Consider the following 18,159-nt stretch of genomic DNA (forward strand, 5'->3'; position numbering starts at 1 on the left):
GGGGAAGTCCTTTGATTTACTATCGCAGTTGCAGATTGTTTAAAGATTTACAGCAAACCAATCAAAGTAGCAGAGGCCGAAACATGATTTTATGAAGCTTGACAAACCCTGGAGCATGCCACTGCATATAAAAGATGGACATATTACCCGCTGGTTTGTGAAGTCCCATTTTGAAGCCATTTTTCTGTGACATTCTTAGCTTTTAGGGGCAGGGATAGCTCAGTAGGTAAAGTGGTCGCCCCATGATCGGAAGGTCGGCGGTTCGAATCCACTTAACGGCGACCCTGAGGTACCCCTGAGCAAGGTACCGTCCCTACACACTGCTCCCCGGGCGCCTGCTTAGTGGGCTGCCCACTGCTTCACTGAGTGAATGGGTCAAATGCAGAGAAAAACAAGTAATTTCCCCATGGGGATCAATAAAGTATCCATTATTATTATTATTTTGGAAACCAAACATCAGATACCACGGTTCTGTGTTCACGAGCCTATATGGTCAATATATATTGTCTAGCTTAAGGTAGCAATGCCCTAAGAAATATCCTCCTTTTACAGAGGCCATGAATCAAGCGAGCACTCTGATTTTCTGCATTATTTTATGGTAGTAAGTGTAGCCCAGTGATAAAAGTTTAAATTGTTTGCAAATACATTTTGATAATATTCACTGAACATACTCTGATCATCTGATGCGCCCACTTTAGTTCAGATGGTAGCCTATATAAAGTATGACACGACTTCAATAATTATAGAAAGTGTGTCGTGGCTTTTGAGGTACAAATGAGGTTTTCCACTGTCTGCATGGTCACATCACCATGGCAGCATCTGTGATGCTAACGAGACTGGTGTCCTGGAGAGGGTCCACTAAAGGGACTGTGTCTGTGACAGTCTTGTTAGTCAGACATCAAACTGTAGAAGACATAAAAGTAAGTTGGGGGAAAGAATTGCACAAAAGTAGGTCTCGCTTACTTAAGTTACAAAAGTGTGGAAGTTACTGTCTAGACGATGGCGAGATAATGCTGAGGAGAGAAAACTGTCACCACCAGATAGATCCAAACCACTGATACGTATGTGTTATAGATAAGAAATCAAATCAGCAGTCCTCTTGCATCTTTAAGCCTTTTAAAGTTTAAAGCTCAAAGCACTTTCTTGTGCTGTCCTGTGTTCTTTTCAGGAGTTCGCAGCTGCCATGTAGCTGACTGAGTTTGCTTTGTCAAGCGCATTGTGAAGTGTCGAATCAAAGAACTGCTTTGTTTTATTGCATATCTGTCCCTCCAGAGGTGGAACGAGCAGAAGGAGAGTTAAAAGAAAGAACCTGAGACCCACATAGTACAGTGATAGAGCTAATTTAGACATCCTGCCATGAAGGCTGCAAGATAGAAAGAGGGGATAAGGGATCAATGTGGATGAGAAAGCAAAAGAAAGAGAAAGCAGTAAACTGAGAGATGTGTTGGAGTTACGCAGGACGAATGGATAGTGGACAAACTGAAGGACGTGGTAAATTTGGTCAAATACCACCAAGACGACTTCTTCACTAAGCCAACAAAAAAAATGGCAAAATAGCACAAAGAGCAGACCAGTGATGGCTAACATTACTTTTAAAAATAACATTTTACATTAGAATATTAATGTACTTTAAAAAGAAACAATTTTGCTTCAGTGCTACTGAGAAAAATAATATTTTAAGTTAATTTTGTAAATGGACTGGTTCTTATATAGCGCTTTTCCACTCTTCTGAGCACTCAAAGCGCTTTACACAACTTGTGCATTCACCCATTCATACCAGCACAACTGACATTCACACACATTCATACTCCGATGAATGCATCGGAGAGCAATTTCGGGTTAGTATCTTGCCCAAGGATATTTGGCATGCAGACTAGGGGAAGCCGGGAATCGAACCACCAACCTTCCGATCAGTAGATGACCTGCTCTACCACCTGAGCTACAGCCACCCATATTTTAAGTTAATTTTGTATTACCTTTATTAAACATTACTTTGCAGTTATTTGCTTGGAAAAAAAGCTTCTGGACTTCTTTACGTTTCTTGAAGACGTTTCATCTGAGAAGCTTCTTCAGTTCTAAGAGCAATTGGTGGAGAGTCCCAGATTTTAAGCCCTATGGGAGTGTCCCCCCAAGACGGTCATGGACCCCCTATTGATCCTCTACCTAATCACATGAGTCAAGGTGTGAACCACAGTGAGCCCCCCCCATCATGCAATTTCCTGAGGTCAGATGGCCCAGGGTGTGAGTGGGCGTTAAGGCGTCTGAGAAGGGAACTCAAAACTGGATTATAGATGGCAGGCAGTGGGTGACATAAACCCCCGCCTCTGTTCAAAGATGGTCATTCACACTGGACATAGATGGCTTCTTTCACTCCTCTTTCAAACCGTCTGTCTTCTCTGTCCAAGATGAGAACATTGGCATCCTCGAAAGAGTGACCTTTGTCACCAAATGCTCTTAGAACTGAAGAAGCTCCTCGGATGAGAGGTGAAACGTCTTCAACGTCTTATATTGGGCAGTGTGTTGCCCACTGTCCATCTCTCCATGAGTGTAATTATTTATATGAATAGTGGAATCATTGAGTCTTAATGTTGTAAAAAGTAATGTTAAGTCAAGTAAAGTGGCTGTATTGCCATTCCAACCATGTGCAGTGGTTTAGTACACAGTGAAGTGAGACAACGTTCCTCTAAGACCATGGTGCTACATATGACATATAACATCAACACAGGGTTACATAAATGTGCAAAAATTACAAAAAAATAAAACAAAGACAGTGCAACACCAGACAGAACAGAACGATACACACACCCGACAGTGCAGACACACTGGAAGTAAGTCAATAATGTTGCCTACTGAGAAAAGTAACTCCAAGTACTTCTATGTTACTGAAAACACCTCTTTGCCATTAGCTTGAGTACACTGACTACATTGTCCAGGAGTTGCTTGCCCTAGAGTACATTTATTTCTGAGTGTATGGATTTTATTTCATTGCATGCCAACAACAAGCTTATTAATTTCCCCTGGAGTAACAATCTGAACTAAAAGCTAGCCAGGGATTTTCTTTTGTCTCACAAAGAAAACCACAAAGGAAAATGTACACACTCACCTGTTAGTAAATGTAAAATCCTTTACAGTACTGTAAACACTGTACTAAGGTGATGGGCAGCTGATTGTGTGTTCAGCTTATTACCTTATTAATGATGAGAGATGAATTATTGTAATTGCAAATGCCTGAATTACACTAAATACAGGAACAAATTGTCTATATCGCCTCAGTGTATAATTTGAATATATTGTTTAGACATCAGTGCTTTCAGTGGGTAACACAGTGGGCTCATGTCATCAAGGTTTTGGGTACAAATCTCCTCTTTGCATTGGAGTCACTGTCGAGTTTGAATCTTCTCCCTGTGCGCATTTCCTCCCACATACCCGAGATCTGGTCTGGTGGTTTTTAAATTAGCCGTAGGTGTAGCTGTGAGTTGTGGTCTATCTGTATTAGTCCTGTGATGGACAGTCCAACTGTACAGGGTGTACCCCACCTCTCATTCATGACAGCTAGGATGCTCTCCTGCTCCCCCAGGACCAAGAGTTGGATATTGTACCTCAGATCCATGATTTCCTTGTTTTTTTTCCCATCCATGTCTTTTCTCAGCAGTGTGCATACACGGAGCAACATCCCTGTTTTTCTATTACTTCCCTCCATATGCACCATTATATAACACATTTGTCATGTTTGCAGCTATGGGACTGTGTTAGTGTATCGCATCTGAATAACTCATAATTTCTGGGTTCGTAATATTGTGCAGTATTCCCAGCCTCACACTTTCTTCTTCAGACACTCTCAATCAAACACAATAGTACAAATGGTTTAACATGCCAGAATTAAATCCCCCATTCAAGTGGCGGCATTTGACCAGCTGTGCCACTTAACTTCAATTTTTAATATGAAATGATGTAAAAATGCTTTGTGCTGTCAGTTTAGTGCAATGTTGTTTATTTCTTTATAGCAGAATCCTAAGGAAACATTCCACAGATGATTTTTTTCTCTTTTTCTGCAGACATCGCTATTTTTTCTTTTTCTTCTTCTTTTTTAAGCTCACGTTTGTAAATCTCCATACAAGGATGGAGCTTTTCTGAGAACAGCAGCTGACTTTTAGGAGTAATTTGGACTTTTGAGAGTTAACAAACATGATTCAGCTCTGAAACTTTCTCTTTCATTTTACATGATGTAAAACTGCAAGTTCTAACTCTCAATGGCAGTGAATGACTGTCAAGGTTGGGTTGACCTTTTCACCCAAGAATCTGGCTGTTCCTGTCCATCGGCCCATTGCAGGAGCTGCGCCATCAGTTGCAAAGCCAACAAACTGTGCGCATATCGTTTCTGCAGAAATGCTGAGCTGGTGCATAATTCCAAATCGCAGTTTCACACACTGCAGAAAAACATGGAACGATGTATGCATTTATACATGTGGCACAGTAACCGCACCAACACACCAACAACTCGGAACCTTACAGTAAATAATGCCAATGTTCTTCCACATACATTATGTTGGCTTCTAAAACTAGATGTCAGGTTTACATGGAGGAATAGTTTATAACAATTTAAATTTCTAACACTCCTGAATCATAAACATACTACATACCGATTCTTTTTTGGCCTCCTCTGATTTATCTGAACTGTCACACTATTTTCAAAGAGAAAAAAATGTGTAAAACTCAGTCTAGGCTGATACCTGATGTGTGGCTCCTGAAAGCTTCGCTCTACACATCTGATGGAGATGACAACAGATTATCAGTTATTTACTGTCTTATTGCAAAAAGATTGCATGTGTGTGACAACTTGACCTATTTCAATCAAGAACTGATAGTAGACACACTCGATCTTATTGCCGTTCTGTTGCTGCCTCAGCACAGCTGGTTTGAACACAGCAGCTGACTGCAAGTGGTTTCAGACCTGATCGCGCTTCCCAAAGCAGGGAGATCACATGGTAGCAATAATTTCGGTCATGCCTCAGTATTCGACCACTCTTTAAACTAGTGTGACTGTACCCTAGGTTATAAATGCACAGAAGATAAACTAGTGATTAAATAAAAAATAAAGTTATTAGAATTTCTGCCTTTTACCTATAATATTCACTTAAAGTCAATTCAGGCTTTTTATAATGTGAAGTAAAGGCCTCAAAATACTACGATCTCCTATGATCCCTGCACATGCTGCAGGGGTATATAAACATGTTGGGAGGGAGGAGAGGTGAGTGGAGAAGAAGTGCTCAGTGTATGACATGAAATCCTGCAGGAGTCCACAGCAGCATAACTAAGGGATAACCCCGAGACCCTGAATCATCTTAGTTATGCATACAATCACAATGCAGCAATCCATCTTGCCTTATTTTTTTTTATCTTTTTTGCCTTGTTGCAACATAAAATATTCAGAAATCAAGGGTATCTGTGACACAGTTCATTGTTGCTTGAAGAGCTGTGGCACAACCAGATGCCTTTGTGCTCTTGAATTCATCAAGATAGCAGCAACCTCCCTCTGTTCTCCACACAGCACAATACACCTCAGTCAGGAAAGAACTGTGTTGTGAAAGGTGGGAGAAGACAGAAACAGCATAAATTGACTCTTTCACGATCAGCCCCCACAATCGAGGCAGAAGACACTCCTCGTCTAAAAAAATCTAAATATATTATGATTAGAAAGGAGCAGATTCAGTCTGAGCAAACTTTAACATCATATGTTAAAATGCATGTGAAGGATTCGTCCTAATATGTTGCATTTATTTTGCTTTTTCTCTTCTGTTTCCCCAGTGCTGCAAACGGCCATCCCAGTCTCGCCAGGGAAACGTCTGCGAGTCCAGCTTTTCACACTGCAGCATCACGACTGCGCCACCCAGAAGCTCCAGAGGCACAGTAAAACATCACAGGTATGACATTTAATTGCACATGCAGAGACATCCAGGCTTTATGTTGTACTCCCCCTCTGTTCACTGCAGGAAACGGTAATAATGCAGAATATAGCAACAATGGGCAACTTCAATGTCCTTTCCTGTAATCAGCATAGACTCAGTGAAGAGAGAAATTGAATTATCCACATTACAGTGCAGACAAAGCTAATTGCTGATTTATAGAAGAATGATAGTAATTATAATTATAGCTATAAACACATTAATAAGCATATCCATAACAGTCATGAACACAGAGGAGATGAGACAGAGATAAAATCAGAAGAACACAAGCCAGCGCAGACGTGTATATCCCAGTCGGTCTTTCCTCACAGCGTTCAGCGGTGTGTCAGAGCTGCCTGGGATTTTGGCATGTTCGTCAGCAGGAATACACTCAAACATGCACACAGGAGTGTCTGCTTCTGAGAGTTCACATTCAAATCCTTGCCAAAGCTGTTTTTTTCTGTTACAGTACACACGAGCAAACACATTCACAGCACTTTGCAGGGAGCTCCTGCAGATTGAGTTTATACATTAGACCATTTGCCGGTATTTTGATTTCACAGTTCAAGGGAATTTCGGTAAACGAAGCACTGATTTAATAGCAGATTTCATGTCAGCATGTGTGTGAAAAAGACTTTCAATTTATCATTAAATCTAAACTCAACCCCTTTTAAACACTGACCCAGTTGGAAATCGTCAAACATCATGTGTAATGCTTTTATTTTTGGCCTTCTCTTCACTATGGCAGTTCAGTTAAAGGCATCCGCCTGTCAGTGCACACATGGATTTCTACCTGTTACTGCTAAGCAACTCCAGGAGCAGCTGGGGGTTAATCTCCTTTCTTCAAGTGGATTCAAGCAGTAGTTGAGATGAGATTTTCCCAGACAAACCAGAAATAGGATCAGACAACCTTCCAACCACAAAGTCCACCTGTCTAACCTTTTGGCTAAACTCCTGCAAGACTTTCCTCCCTCCTTTTTCTCTATATGTGGTTGTTCTCTGTGAAGAAAAACATTACTTGGTTCCTCTTACCACAAATGATTTTATTAGAAACCAATCAGGGTTTGTTTTTTGCAACCTCATCAGCTCAGGGAGAGAGTTAGAGGCTATTGTCGGGATCCCAGAGTGTTCTGGGACACCACAGTCTAAAATAGCTGGGAAAAAAACAGCCCAAGACTAATTCAGTGTTGCAGGATTTATCTCACATAAAAGCCTTTATAGAAAACTCTGCCAGCACTATTAAAAGTCTGACTGTAAGCTTCCAGTTGTTACAGCCAAGAAGCCCATTTTTAGAGGAAAATCTAGCCTTTAAAACTGCAGCGTTTTATGAATGAAAGCTTGAAATGGTGTTTGGACAAAAAAAAGAAAAAACTTTAAAGCTAAACTCAAAATACAAGAGCAGCATGAAGAGGGAATTTGCTTCTTGAGTAAAGCAAGTTTCTTCAAAGGTGTTTTTTTCCTCTTTTTTCTTCTGATGAAACTCCGAGCACATATCCTTTTTCTGCTACATGACCTTCTGTAGTAATCATTTTGGAGACCCTGGAACTTCAGCACAGGGAGCTTTTTTTATCAATTTTTAATTCTCACTTTTCACACTTTCATCACACAACTATAAAGATCGGCGCTTTGGTAGTGATCAACAGTGAATATTTAAAGGTTCAGCCAGCAAATGGGGGTGGAGCCACATGACATAATCAGCATATACATGAAGTTAAAGATGATGAATGTGCTCAGAAAGACTGTTAGAAGCAAGAGAACGTGTCCTGGCTTTTTCACTTATGAGGTGAACAAGAGAGAGCAAGAAACATAGAAAGGTGTTTCTGGGCCAGAAGAGCAAGAGCTTGCTGCAAAGCAATACTGTACATGGATGTTCTGCTAGGACCAATGGATGAACTCGCTGCTAGTAAGCTGAAGTAGGCAAGTTTTAAGTTAAACTTTTCCCAAGTTCAAGACAAGTACTTAAAGCAATGGCAAATGAGAGTTGACTGACATATGAGCAGCTAGTAAATAAATAAACTCTAGGGTTACCAATTTAGCAACTAGAGCTGGAAATGAGCATTAGCAACACGCCAGCTGAAAGAAGCAAATTTAAAATGAGCCGTGATCAAAACAGAGCTGTAAGAATCAATGTGCACTGCTAGCATAACATTACAGAGTAACATGCCAGCACACGTAACTGCAAAAATCTAATTAAACAGCACAAATACTCTTTTTAAATTAATTTAACTTCTTTTATCTTCCTCAGAAGCAGTTCCCTGTCTCACAGCCCTGACCAGAGAATGCGGGCAGCCCATTGGTCAGCTCCTCGCCGGACTCCACCCATACCCAAAGGAAGATTAAACCCAATTGGAGTTTCCAAGTATTCTGGCCCCGCCTACCAGCACCTTCAGGAAGTGGATTCATCTGAGAAGGAAGCAGAAGCACAAAGAGGGTAAGAATTTACTGAAGGTAGATACCTGCAAATGAAAAATGTTAATCCACATAAAAGAATAAATATATATATAGACACTACCAGTCAAACGTTTGAACACACCTTCACATTTAATGGTTTTTCTTTAATTTTATTACTAAAAGTTGGAGGTACATACTGAAGACATCAAATATATGCAAGATATATGGAGTTATGTAGCAAAGAAAAAAATGATAACTCCATATATGTTTTATAATTTATATTCTTCAAAGTAGCACTGGCCAGCTTTGGCCTTCTCTCAGTGAGCTTCATGATGATGTCACCTGAAATCGTTTCACATCACAGGTGTGCCTTGTCAGGGTTCATTTGTGGAAATTATTGCCTTCTAAATGGGGTTGGGACCAGCAGTTGTGTTGTCACAAGTCAGGTTGGTACACAGCTGACAGCCCTATTTGACAACTGTTATGGCAAGAGCCAATCAGCTAAGTAAAGAGAAACGACAGCAGTCCATCATTACTATAAGAACTGAACTAAACTACAGTAAATTCCCCAAGTGCAGTCACAAAAACCATCAAGCGCTATGACAAAACTGGCTCACACGAGGACGCCCCAGGAAAGGAAGACCAAGAGTCACCTCTGCTGCTGAAGATAAATTAATCCGAGTCACCAGCGTCAGAAATTACAGATAATGCCAAACAGAGATCCAGACACATCTCTACATCAACTGTTCAGAGGAAACTGCACAAATACAGCTTTATGGTCAGATAGCTGCAGGAAACCACTACTAAGGAAAAGCAACAAACAGAAGAGATTAGTCTGGGCCAAGAAACAGAAAGAATGGACATTAAACCAGTGGAAATCTGTGCTTTGGTCTGATGAGTCCAAATTTGAGATCTCTGATTCCACCCGCCATGTCTTTTCGCAGTGCAGAAAAGGTGAAGGGATAGTCTCTGCATGCATGGTTCCTACCGTGAAGCATGGAGGGGGAGGTGTGATCTTGTGGGGATGCTTTGCTGGTGACACTCTTGGGGATTTATTCAAAACTTGAAGACGCACTGAACCAGCATGGCTACCACAGCATCCTGCAGCAACATGCCATCCCATCCTGCTTAGTTGGACCATCGTTTATTCTTCAACAGGACAATGAAGGAGAGTGATGGAGTACTACACCAGAAGGCCTGGCCTGCACAGTCACCTGACCTAAACCCAGTGGAGATGGTTTGGGATGAGCAGAGTGAAGGCAAAAGGGCCAAGTGCTCAGCATCTCTGGAAAATCCTTGAAGCTCATCGAGAGAATGCCAAGAGTGTGCAAAGCAGTAATCAAAGCAAAGCGTGGCTTTTTTGAAGAATCTAAAATATAAAAGATGTTTTGAGTTAAACTGTGTTTAGTTTTCTCCAGACGATGCACAGTGCATTATGGCCAGACATTTCCACTTTAGTCCCATCTTTCCAAAGGACATTGTTCCACGAGTCTTGCGGTTAGTTCAGACACACATGTGCTGCTGTGTTCTTTAGAGAGAGGTTTCTCCTGTCAGCCCTTTAAAACAAGCATGTTCACTTGTCTTCTAATTGTACCGTCATGAACTGAGGCCTGTAGAGTATGACAGGTTTTAGGTGTAAGGATTGCTTCAAGATCGAGGATGGCTGGAGATTTTATTGACACCTCATTCTTGGGTTTGTTTGGAGGTTTTTTTTTAGATTTCTTTCATTCTGTATCTTCCAAATGCTGAGTCATTTCAATAAAAAAATCATTAACTGAAAAATGCAGCCGTGCTACAGACAGACAGTTTTCAAGAGCGAATATTTCAAAGTCAATTCTGTTTTTATATTTTTAAAAGCCAGCATTTTCTTTCTTTTTTGTACTTTTCTCCCCTTCATCCATTTTGTTTCCACTCTGCTGAGAAAAGATAAAAACGAGATCACATTATGTCGTGGTCTGCAGCAATGTGGCACAAGTTCAAGGGAAACATTTCACCTGGTCCGTGCTTTTAAGGACTAGATTCAGACTGGACATCTGCATCTTGTCGTACTCTGTCAGGTAAATCACAGATTTCAAATGTAACCCTCCTGTGTTACATGTCTCAGATGAAACTGTATGTGCTTAGCAGCCAGAGCGAATGATTAGCAGAAATTTATTCGGTGTGAAAGATGCTGTGCTCTGACCCATTTTTTTTTGAGGGGGGAATCATGAGTCACTGCTTTACCCACCTGGACTGGCAAGCTTCACTTCAGGCATTCAGGTCCCAACAGTCCCAGCTCAGGATTAATCTCTGCATGACCTACATGCATACTAAAATAAAGAGGCAGAGGAGATGGACACAGCTGGACAAAAAGCTCTCACTCATATAACAGCGTATAAAAATTCAGTGATGTGCATTGGAGGTGAGCTCCCCCTGCTCCTGAAGCTTTATTTACACATCATTTGCATGAACATCGCTAAAGAGCGACTGTTGAGCTGCATAAGTGTGTCCTTAATCAAATGTCCCATTCAAATGGCTCTCGGGTCAACTCAAGTGTTTCCTGCAAATCCTAAAGTCCACCACCAGAAATGAAAATGTCAAACACGAATTTAACGGAATCAGTTACTTTTTTGTTAAATTAATGTAAATAATCATAGTTATTCTTATAGAATTCAGTTGTTTAATTGAAGGAATGCAGCAAACCCACCGTAATAACCACCAGAACTATTTCAGCTAGCTGTGGATTGATATACTGATGGCTAAAACAAGACAACTGACCCAGTTTGGTTAGGCTATGAAGTCTTCATTTTACAACCAGTTTTCCTTTATTGTGTTCAACATTTTCCGAACTTACAAGATGACTTTAAACAAATTGTACAGATCTGCTACATAACCAGAAACTTGTAACAGGATATTTTACAGAGAATTCAGCTTTATAAACAATATGCAAGGACCAAGATTTATAGTCCAGGTCTTAATAACCGAACACGTTTGAAGAGACTGTTGATGCATGCTAGAGAGCCATTGCATTTGCTGAAGTGCAATCTTAAACCATTTTTATTACCGTTTTTTAAAATTATCTACATTCTTCAACAACAACAGATAACACAGTAAGAGCTCTCAGCCTGGATATGGCTGTACTGGAATCCCCTTTAAAATTAACCATTACGTGCTCAGTCAGCAGATTAATCAGTGGCATCCTAGATTTAAAGTGAAGTAACTGTCTGGTCAGAACAAAAGTGCCCACATGAGCTCAAGTGTTCTCTGATCACAAACCAATCAGCTCATATGTTAGCTCAAGGCTTCTGTGGTAGCTCTGGTAAGCCTGGTAAGGACTCTCTGATTGGGCCAAATAATTCCTCTTTTTAGCCCAAGCAGTCTGTGAGAAACAAACCCTGGCAAACCAGACTTGGATTGGTCCAAATTTCATCAGCTTCAAGTTTATCTTGGTTATCAAAGGGCTCCCACTGGTTGTGATGTGCATTCTGCTGGATCTACGTTTAAGCTTAAATTGAGTAAAGCATTAGTTTAGGCGGGCCAACATCAGAGTATGGGGCATAATATTTGAATGGGGAAGGAGGACCAGAAGAGGATGCTAGGGGATAAGGTGAGATAGAGCCAGAGGAGCTGAAAGAAGAAGAATCCGAGTGCATTTGCTGCACATATAGAAGATGCTGTAGCTCTCCCTTTCATATATATGTTAGTGTGTACAATAGTACTGGCAGGTTAAAGACAAAGCCCACATAATGTCTGAATCCACTGATACCGGCCAATCTACATTTGCCATTTATGTGTCTCCTGCATGCTCTTTGCAGGCAGTTCATCACCTAAATCACACAAAGTACTTACTGTAGTGTCATGAGCAGTGTTGGTCAAGTTACTTGAAAAAAGTAATCAGTAACTAATTACTGATTACTTCCCCCCCAAAAAAAGTAATCCCATTACTTTACTGATTACTTATTTTCAAAAGTAATCGGTTACTTAGTTACTGAGTTACTTTTTAAAAACACGATTTACAACCTGAAGAGGTGATAAAGCGATAGATCTTTCAGCCCAATTCTACTTTTTCTGCATAATCCATCATACAAAATGTAATCAAATGGAAAAGTCTCTTTTTTTAACTTGTTTTATTAGTTTTAATCTTTTAACTTTATGCATCAAGCAAAAATTACATTATGTGCAACATTCTCTGACTGGAAGAAATTAGTTTAACATTTAAACCTATTTTCTGCACATTCCAGCACATAAATAAAATATTTTTTTGTTTTTACACTCAGTCTTTCAAATAGATGCAAGTAAAACACAGCAGAAAATAAATAAAGTCAAAGACTAGCGGTCCTTTTGCTCTATTTTCACCTGTAAAGCAGGAGTGGGGCAGGCGGAGGTTTACCCTGGTGCAGGTGAGCCGCAGCGGTCAGTGGAAGAGTCCGCGAGTTTCTCTGTGAGTTTCCCATTACGTGGTAGCGCACTCCTGCACTCGATATATTATCCATTGTTGATCTGCACACAGCTCTTGTCACGAACGTCACACTCGTTTACGTCACTGTCGTGAGACATTCTCGCAAAAAAATCACGGTTTGAGTAACGCAGTAACGCAGCGTTCCTACAGGAAAGTAACGGTAATCTAATTACCGTTTTTGCAATAGTAATCCCTTACTTTACTCGTTACTTGAAAAAAGTAATCGGATTACAGGAACTGCCCATCTCTGGTCATGAGGAAAGGATAACTGGGGAAATATCCTGGGTTGATTTTTTCGAAGTAGTCCAATGTTCATGTGCAGAAAAACAAACTAAGAGCTTACGTACCCTTTGGTGCTCAAACTTGGCTCAAATCCTTCTGCCCTTGTCCAGAGAATATCCGTGCGCTCCACTGCACTGCATTCCAACTCCCTGTCATGGAAACACACACTCATGCATGCTTTCACAGATGCTGCATGAAAATCCCACATAGTTCGGGTACGAACACGTGAGCAGGTTGTGCAAAATATACAGGAGGTCATGCTTACTCGCTTACTCAGTCTCACACTTAGTACTCACATGCTCAAACGCATGTATTCAGACTGAGTCACTGACCTGCACGCACTCGCTCACCTACTCGCTTACTCGCCACCTAATGTAAGATTTCACATAAGAGCAGGTGGACCGACAGACAGCAGCATCGCTCTCCCATAATACGGTTGTCTGGGTTGCCATGGAGACATTTGGCCATTGCTGCTTAGAGTCTGAGTGAGATAGAGAGGCATAAGCTTCGGGATACAAGTAGTTTGTTTTTTTTAAATGCAGTAACCTTTAAGAAAACGGCAGCAAAGAAGTAAAAAGTCATGAAAGAGAAGACAACATGACAGTTTGGAAATGTTTTAAAGAAAGGCTGCTCGTTTCTTTTCACACCTCTCTGGGAAACCTAGTGTTATCTCAACAAAATGGATGACGGAGAGAAGTTGCATGAATTTATTTGTTTTCTTTTTCTGTGGGACATGCTGGATTTCCCCTCCTCTCGATTTGTCGTATATGCACAACCTTCAATTAGAGAAAACACTGCTTTTTTAAGTCTTGATGAGTAGGCGTGCACACCTACCTGCAAATAAAATGCACGCATGCTCCTTCTTTGTACGTTTCTCAGTGTTGTAAGATGACTGCGTCGTTTAACAAAAGGGATCGTATTCTGAATTTATCAACAGAAACAAGGGATATATTAAGAAATGATCTGTAGGGCAATAGATTAATGAAAATGACTGTTAACACTTGTACATGTAATGAGCTCCCATTAAAGATAAAAGGCTGGTCACTTATCTCACCTCACTTGCACACAATCTCTCTGTAATTCCCCCGTAGCTGCTGCCGCTTCGCTCCGGGGTCTATATTTGAACTGTGCTTCATAGACTTTTGCAATCTGATTGTGTTTCAGCCCATCAAAAGAGAGATTTGTCTGTGAATGTTATCTTGGGAATTAGCACCCTCGCATCATCCTCTCTTATCGCTTGCAGGATCCTCTCTGTGGGCCCACTAAACCTCCGCTGTCGTTTTCGGAGAGGTTTTCATGTCTCGGAAAAACACTGCGGAGATAAAACAAGGATGCGATTTCCTTTGAGTCTGAAAAGGCACCTTCTCCACCCACCGCTATTTTTGCACACTTTGATGGAGAGCAGAAGCGTGTGTGATGAGGGTATCATAAGGAAGAGGGACCCCAAGTTTAATCTGAACATGGCAATAAAGGCTTGGCTTGGCAAAGGATTATGAATTATTACACAAAGATAATGAAGCTCTGCTCTTGATTACAGCTGAATTTAAACACTGATAATGCTGAGGGGAATGGTCAGTCCTGGAAAGAGGACGAAAGCGTTTATGTTCAAGAAAGACAGAATAACAAGACCCAAGTGCCTATACTGTTGCACAAAAAATCTGACTTCTCCACACTTTTATTCATTTTCCATACAGACGCTCGCCATAATTGACACAAAGAAAGTAGAGGCTAAAGTTACAATGGAGATAAAAGTGTGGAATAACAGTAGTGGTTTAATAAGCAGTTATTGCCTTTATTGAGCTGATACAGGCAGGTTAGTGCCCGCTTTCTGCATAAGCGAGATTTTTATGTCTATATAAAGAAGACAAACAAATCCTCTGATTGCAAAAAGATTGCGTACAAGTCTGTGAGAAAATGACCCTACTTCTTACTCGATTTGTGGTGTCAGTAAATATTTTGCTAACATGTTTATGCTCTCAGTTATTACACCCAAGTATTAGCTTTTACAGCAGGATGTTTTGCCTTGTAATGTATAGAGTTATTTACCAACTATAGCAGGTATGTGCATTAGCATATGGACAGGGTGACAGCCAAAGTGTCAAACTTACACCTTCAAAGACGTCCAACATTCTCTGGTGCTTAGATCCATCTTTTTGCACCTTATTGCTGACTAAATATTAGTTAGGTTTCATTTTTTCACCATGTAACTGTAAGCTAGCAATCGGTTTCTACTTCAAAGTTCATGATTTCCACCCAGTGCCAGCATTTACAAACATATAAAGGTGTAAGTCATGTTTGTGGACTGATCTCTGTGAGTTCTGTGCCAGAGCTTCAGTTAGCAATCACAGGTGAATCACAAATCACAATTATCACAAATAATCATGATTTTATTTTAATATCTTCAATCATAAGCCTTTCCTAACTATTACCAAGAGTTGTATCAGCCCAATATCAACTTTGTCTTTGCAGCAACCAAATTTTGGGGCACTCCAAACGACAGTGGTATCTCCGTCTTCCTTTCCCTCTCTTCCAAAAACGTCTCACGCATCTATAACCTTGCATCGAACCTGCTTCACATGAATATGAAAATGCAATGAGCCTTTTATATGTCTGTGTATTAGCAAATGTTCATCAGTATTGCTGTTGGAGCAGTGCAACAGGATAAGTGACAGCAGTGCATCTTTGCATCAAGCCAGACTTGAAAATGACACAAATACTGATGGTTTCGGTCTCTTTTGGCAGTCAGCTTTCACACCCCAAAGTTAAAACTGTTCTGTATTCTCACTGTGAGGAAGGTAAAAGCAGTGGCTCCTGTTACGTTGCTGTCTCACCGCACCTTTTACTTTGAATGCTCTGACAACAAATAAATAAATAACACTCCAGACAGCAGTGTTTTTTACTCCGTGAGCCGATCTCTGCCTGTAACCTGGTTTCTTGTGTTCATGTAAATGCCGCCACTGATTGTGAAAGAGTAGCGGGCACACAATGAAAGGTATAATTTGGCTAGGCTGAGCACGAGGACAAACAAGCTAAGGCTAACGGGAACAGACAGAATAAATCAGTAGAGCACAGAAATGGAAATGGACTGAAATACTGATTTACCCAGCAGCGCCATTTGAACATACAGTACTATACACGGGATGTTGACAGGTAAAGCAGCACAAGTCAGATTTGTGAAAACATTCAAATCTGAGGGGTGAGGAAGGAGAAGCAGGCACTGAGTATTATGGTGCTGATTTAAAAACGTGAGTGCTGTTTTGCACTTTATGTGCACAAAAGCTTTTCAAAGTGAACGATCTTGACCGAAAACCACTTTCTGCTTTTTTTAAGGAGGAAAAATTAGCACACATGATGTGACTGCCTCAGTTGTCCTTGAGAAAAGCTCGCCACCTTAAACACACACTCTCCGACACAAACACAGTCATTAAAATCAATAATTAAAAAATGAACTCTCTGTTACCTCCTTACTTATGTAAAGGAGTTGAGGGTTTTTTTGAGTGCGTGTGTGCAGACTTGGATATAAAGAGATGAAAGAAAAATGTCAGACTCATCTTCTTCCACCTCCGCATCCGTGGTTAGCCTGTGAGATGGCAGAGGGCGGAGAGCTGCGCCTGTGTGTATTCTGTCAGGGCTTCAACGTGGGAGTTTGAAAAAGCGATTGAGTTGAAAACACACCCGAGACACGATGACTTCTCCAAGTGAAGTGTGGAAGTTTTTATCCAGCTGAATAACCTTCACTCCTTTCCTTTTCCTTTTTTGTCTCTGTCTTGTTTGTCTTCATTCCCCATTTTCCTTCTTCTCTAGTGTCCAAGTGCAGGGAGAGAACCAGTGTGATGACACCTTCCTACATATGCAAGCTCCTGCGATGCAGGCATTGTCACCATCGCCTTGGAGCGGCTGCGTGGAGGTACGCGCACATCTGTGTCCTCCATCTGAACCCAATCCCACCACTCGCAGCCTGAGAAGGCCGGGACGCCGTCAAAGCCACTCCCCACCTCCCCCGTTCCGCTCCTGCTCTATTCCCATCATTCCATCTGTGCAGTGTCACCATGACAATGAGGTGTCTTGCATGCAAACCACCCCAGCGACCACAACGATGTCAGTCACCTGTGGGGCCATGCCTTGCAAGGAGGAGAAGAATGAAAAGGCAGCGCACGCCCCGTTGTTTTCATCTTCCTGCTCGTCTGCCATTGGACGGCAGCAGGATGAAGTGGCCCTGCTGCTCGAAGAGGCACAGGAGCAACTCAGGGCGTTGGCGCTGGCTCACAGGAAGCAGGAGGGGGGCGGAGTCTTCACCGGCACCTCAACGGTTGCACTGGTGGAAGCCAGAGAAACTGTTTGCTTCCTGAACGTTAACGGAGGAAGTGCCGGGGCGCTGAGCTGTAACGGACCCACGCAGACCCAGCTACTCAGCCCCAGCCTATCACACAGAGACCTGGGCCAAACCGGCCAATGAGAGGGCACGATTTAGGACATTCACTTACTGTTTTACACTGTTTGACAGACTCTGGTGTTCTGCATCTGTGGGATGAGAATGAAAATGCTGAATTAAAAAACAAAAAAGAAAAATGTAATATCATGGATAATCCGAAATGTGCTGATGATATGCATACTGTATGTACACGAGCATACAAACACTTCTTGAGTGGCCGCCTTTACACCGACTGACAGTATGGAAAAAGAAAAAAAAAATATTCACATGCATTTATTTACCAAACAAGAGAAACACTTCTACTTAGACAAAAAGAAACCAAATAGTCTGTCAGATCCATGGTGTTTTTAATTGTAAAAAGAATATATAAATATATATATATAAATATATATGGATATAAATATATGGAATTCAAAAGTGACCAAGTAAAGTTGAAGAACACAGGAATGATGTAACTATTTTTGTTTGTTTTTTTCGTTCTCTTGGTTTTGTATTCTCACATTTTGGTTCTGGCTCGATGAAGAACTCCATTAATGTCCCGCCGCACGTCCGCGAGTCGTGAATCGGATTCTGCGAGCCTGCGCGGAATCAAAAACGACCAACGAGAAAAAGGAGCCACCACACCAATTTCACCCCCCTTTGCCTTTTGAAAAACTGTTACCCAGCCAAGAATT

The 18,159-nt window shown here is 41.2% G+C and overlaps 1 protein-coding gene across 1 annotated transcript in view; it reads left to right on the forward strand.

The window, feature by feature from the left end:
* nrg3a (neuregulin 3a) overlaps nt 1–17,738 on the forward strand; it is a 356,242-nt gene extending 338,504 nt beyond the window's left edge. The window contains exons 7-9 of the mRNA XM_080868339.1: nt 5,806–5,921; nt 8,188–8,373; nt 16,858–17,738. Coding sequence (XP_080724465.1) covers nt 5,806–5,921; nt 8,188–8,373; nt 16,858–17,509 — 954 coding nt within the window. The 3' untranslated portion in view covers nt 17,510–17,738. The remainder of the gene's footprint in view (nt 1–5,805; nt 5,922–8,187; nt 8,374–16,857) is intronic.
* Nucleotides 17,739–18,159: the final 421 nt, after the last annotated feature.

This window comes from Rhamphochromis sp. 'chilingali', assembly GCF_963969265.1.
Source record: "Rhamphochromis sp. 'chilingali' genome assembly, chromosome: 20".
Classification (NCBI taxonomy): Eukaryota; Metazoa; Chordata; class Actinopteri; order Cichliformes; family Cichlidae; genus Rhamphochromis; species Rhamphochromis sp. 'chilingali'.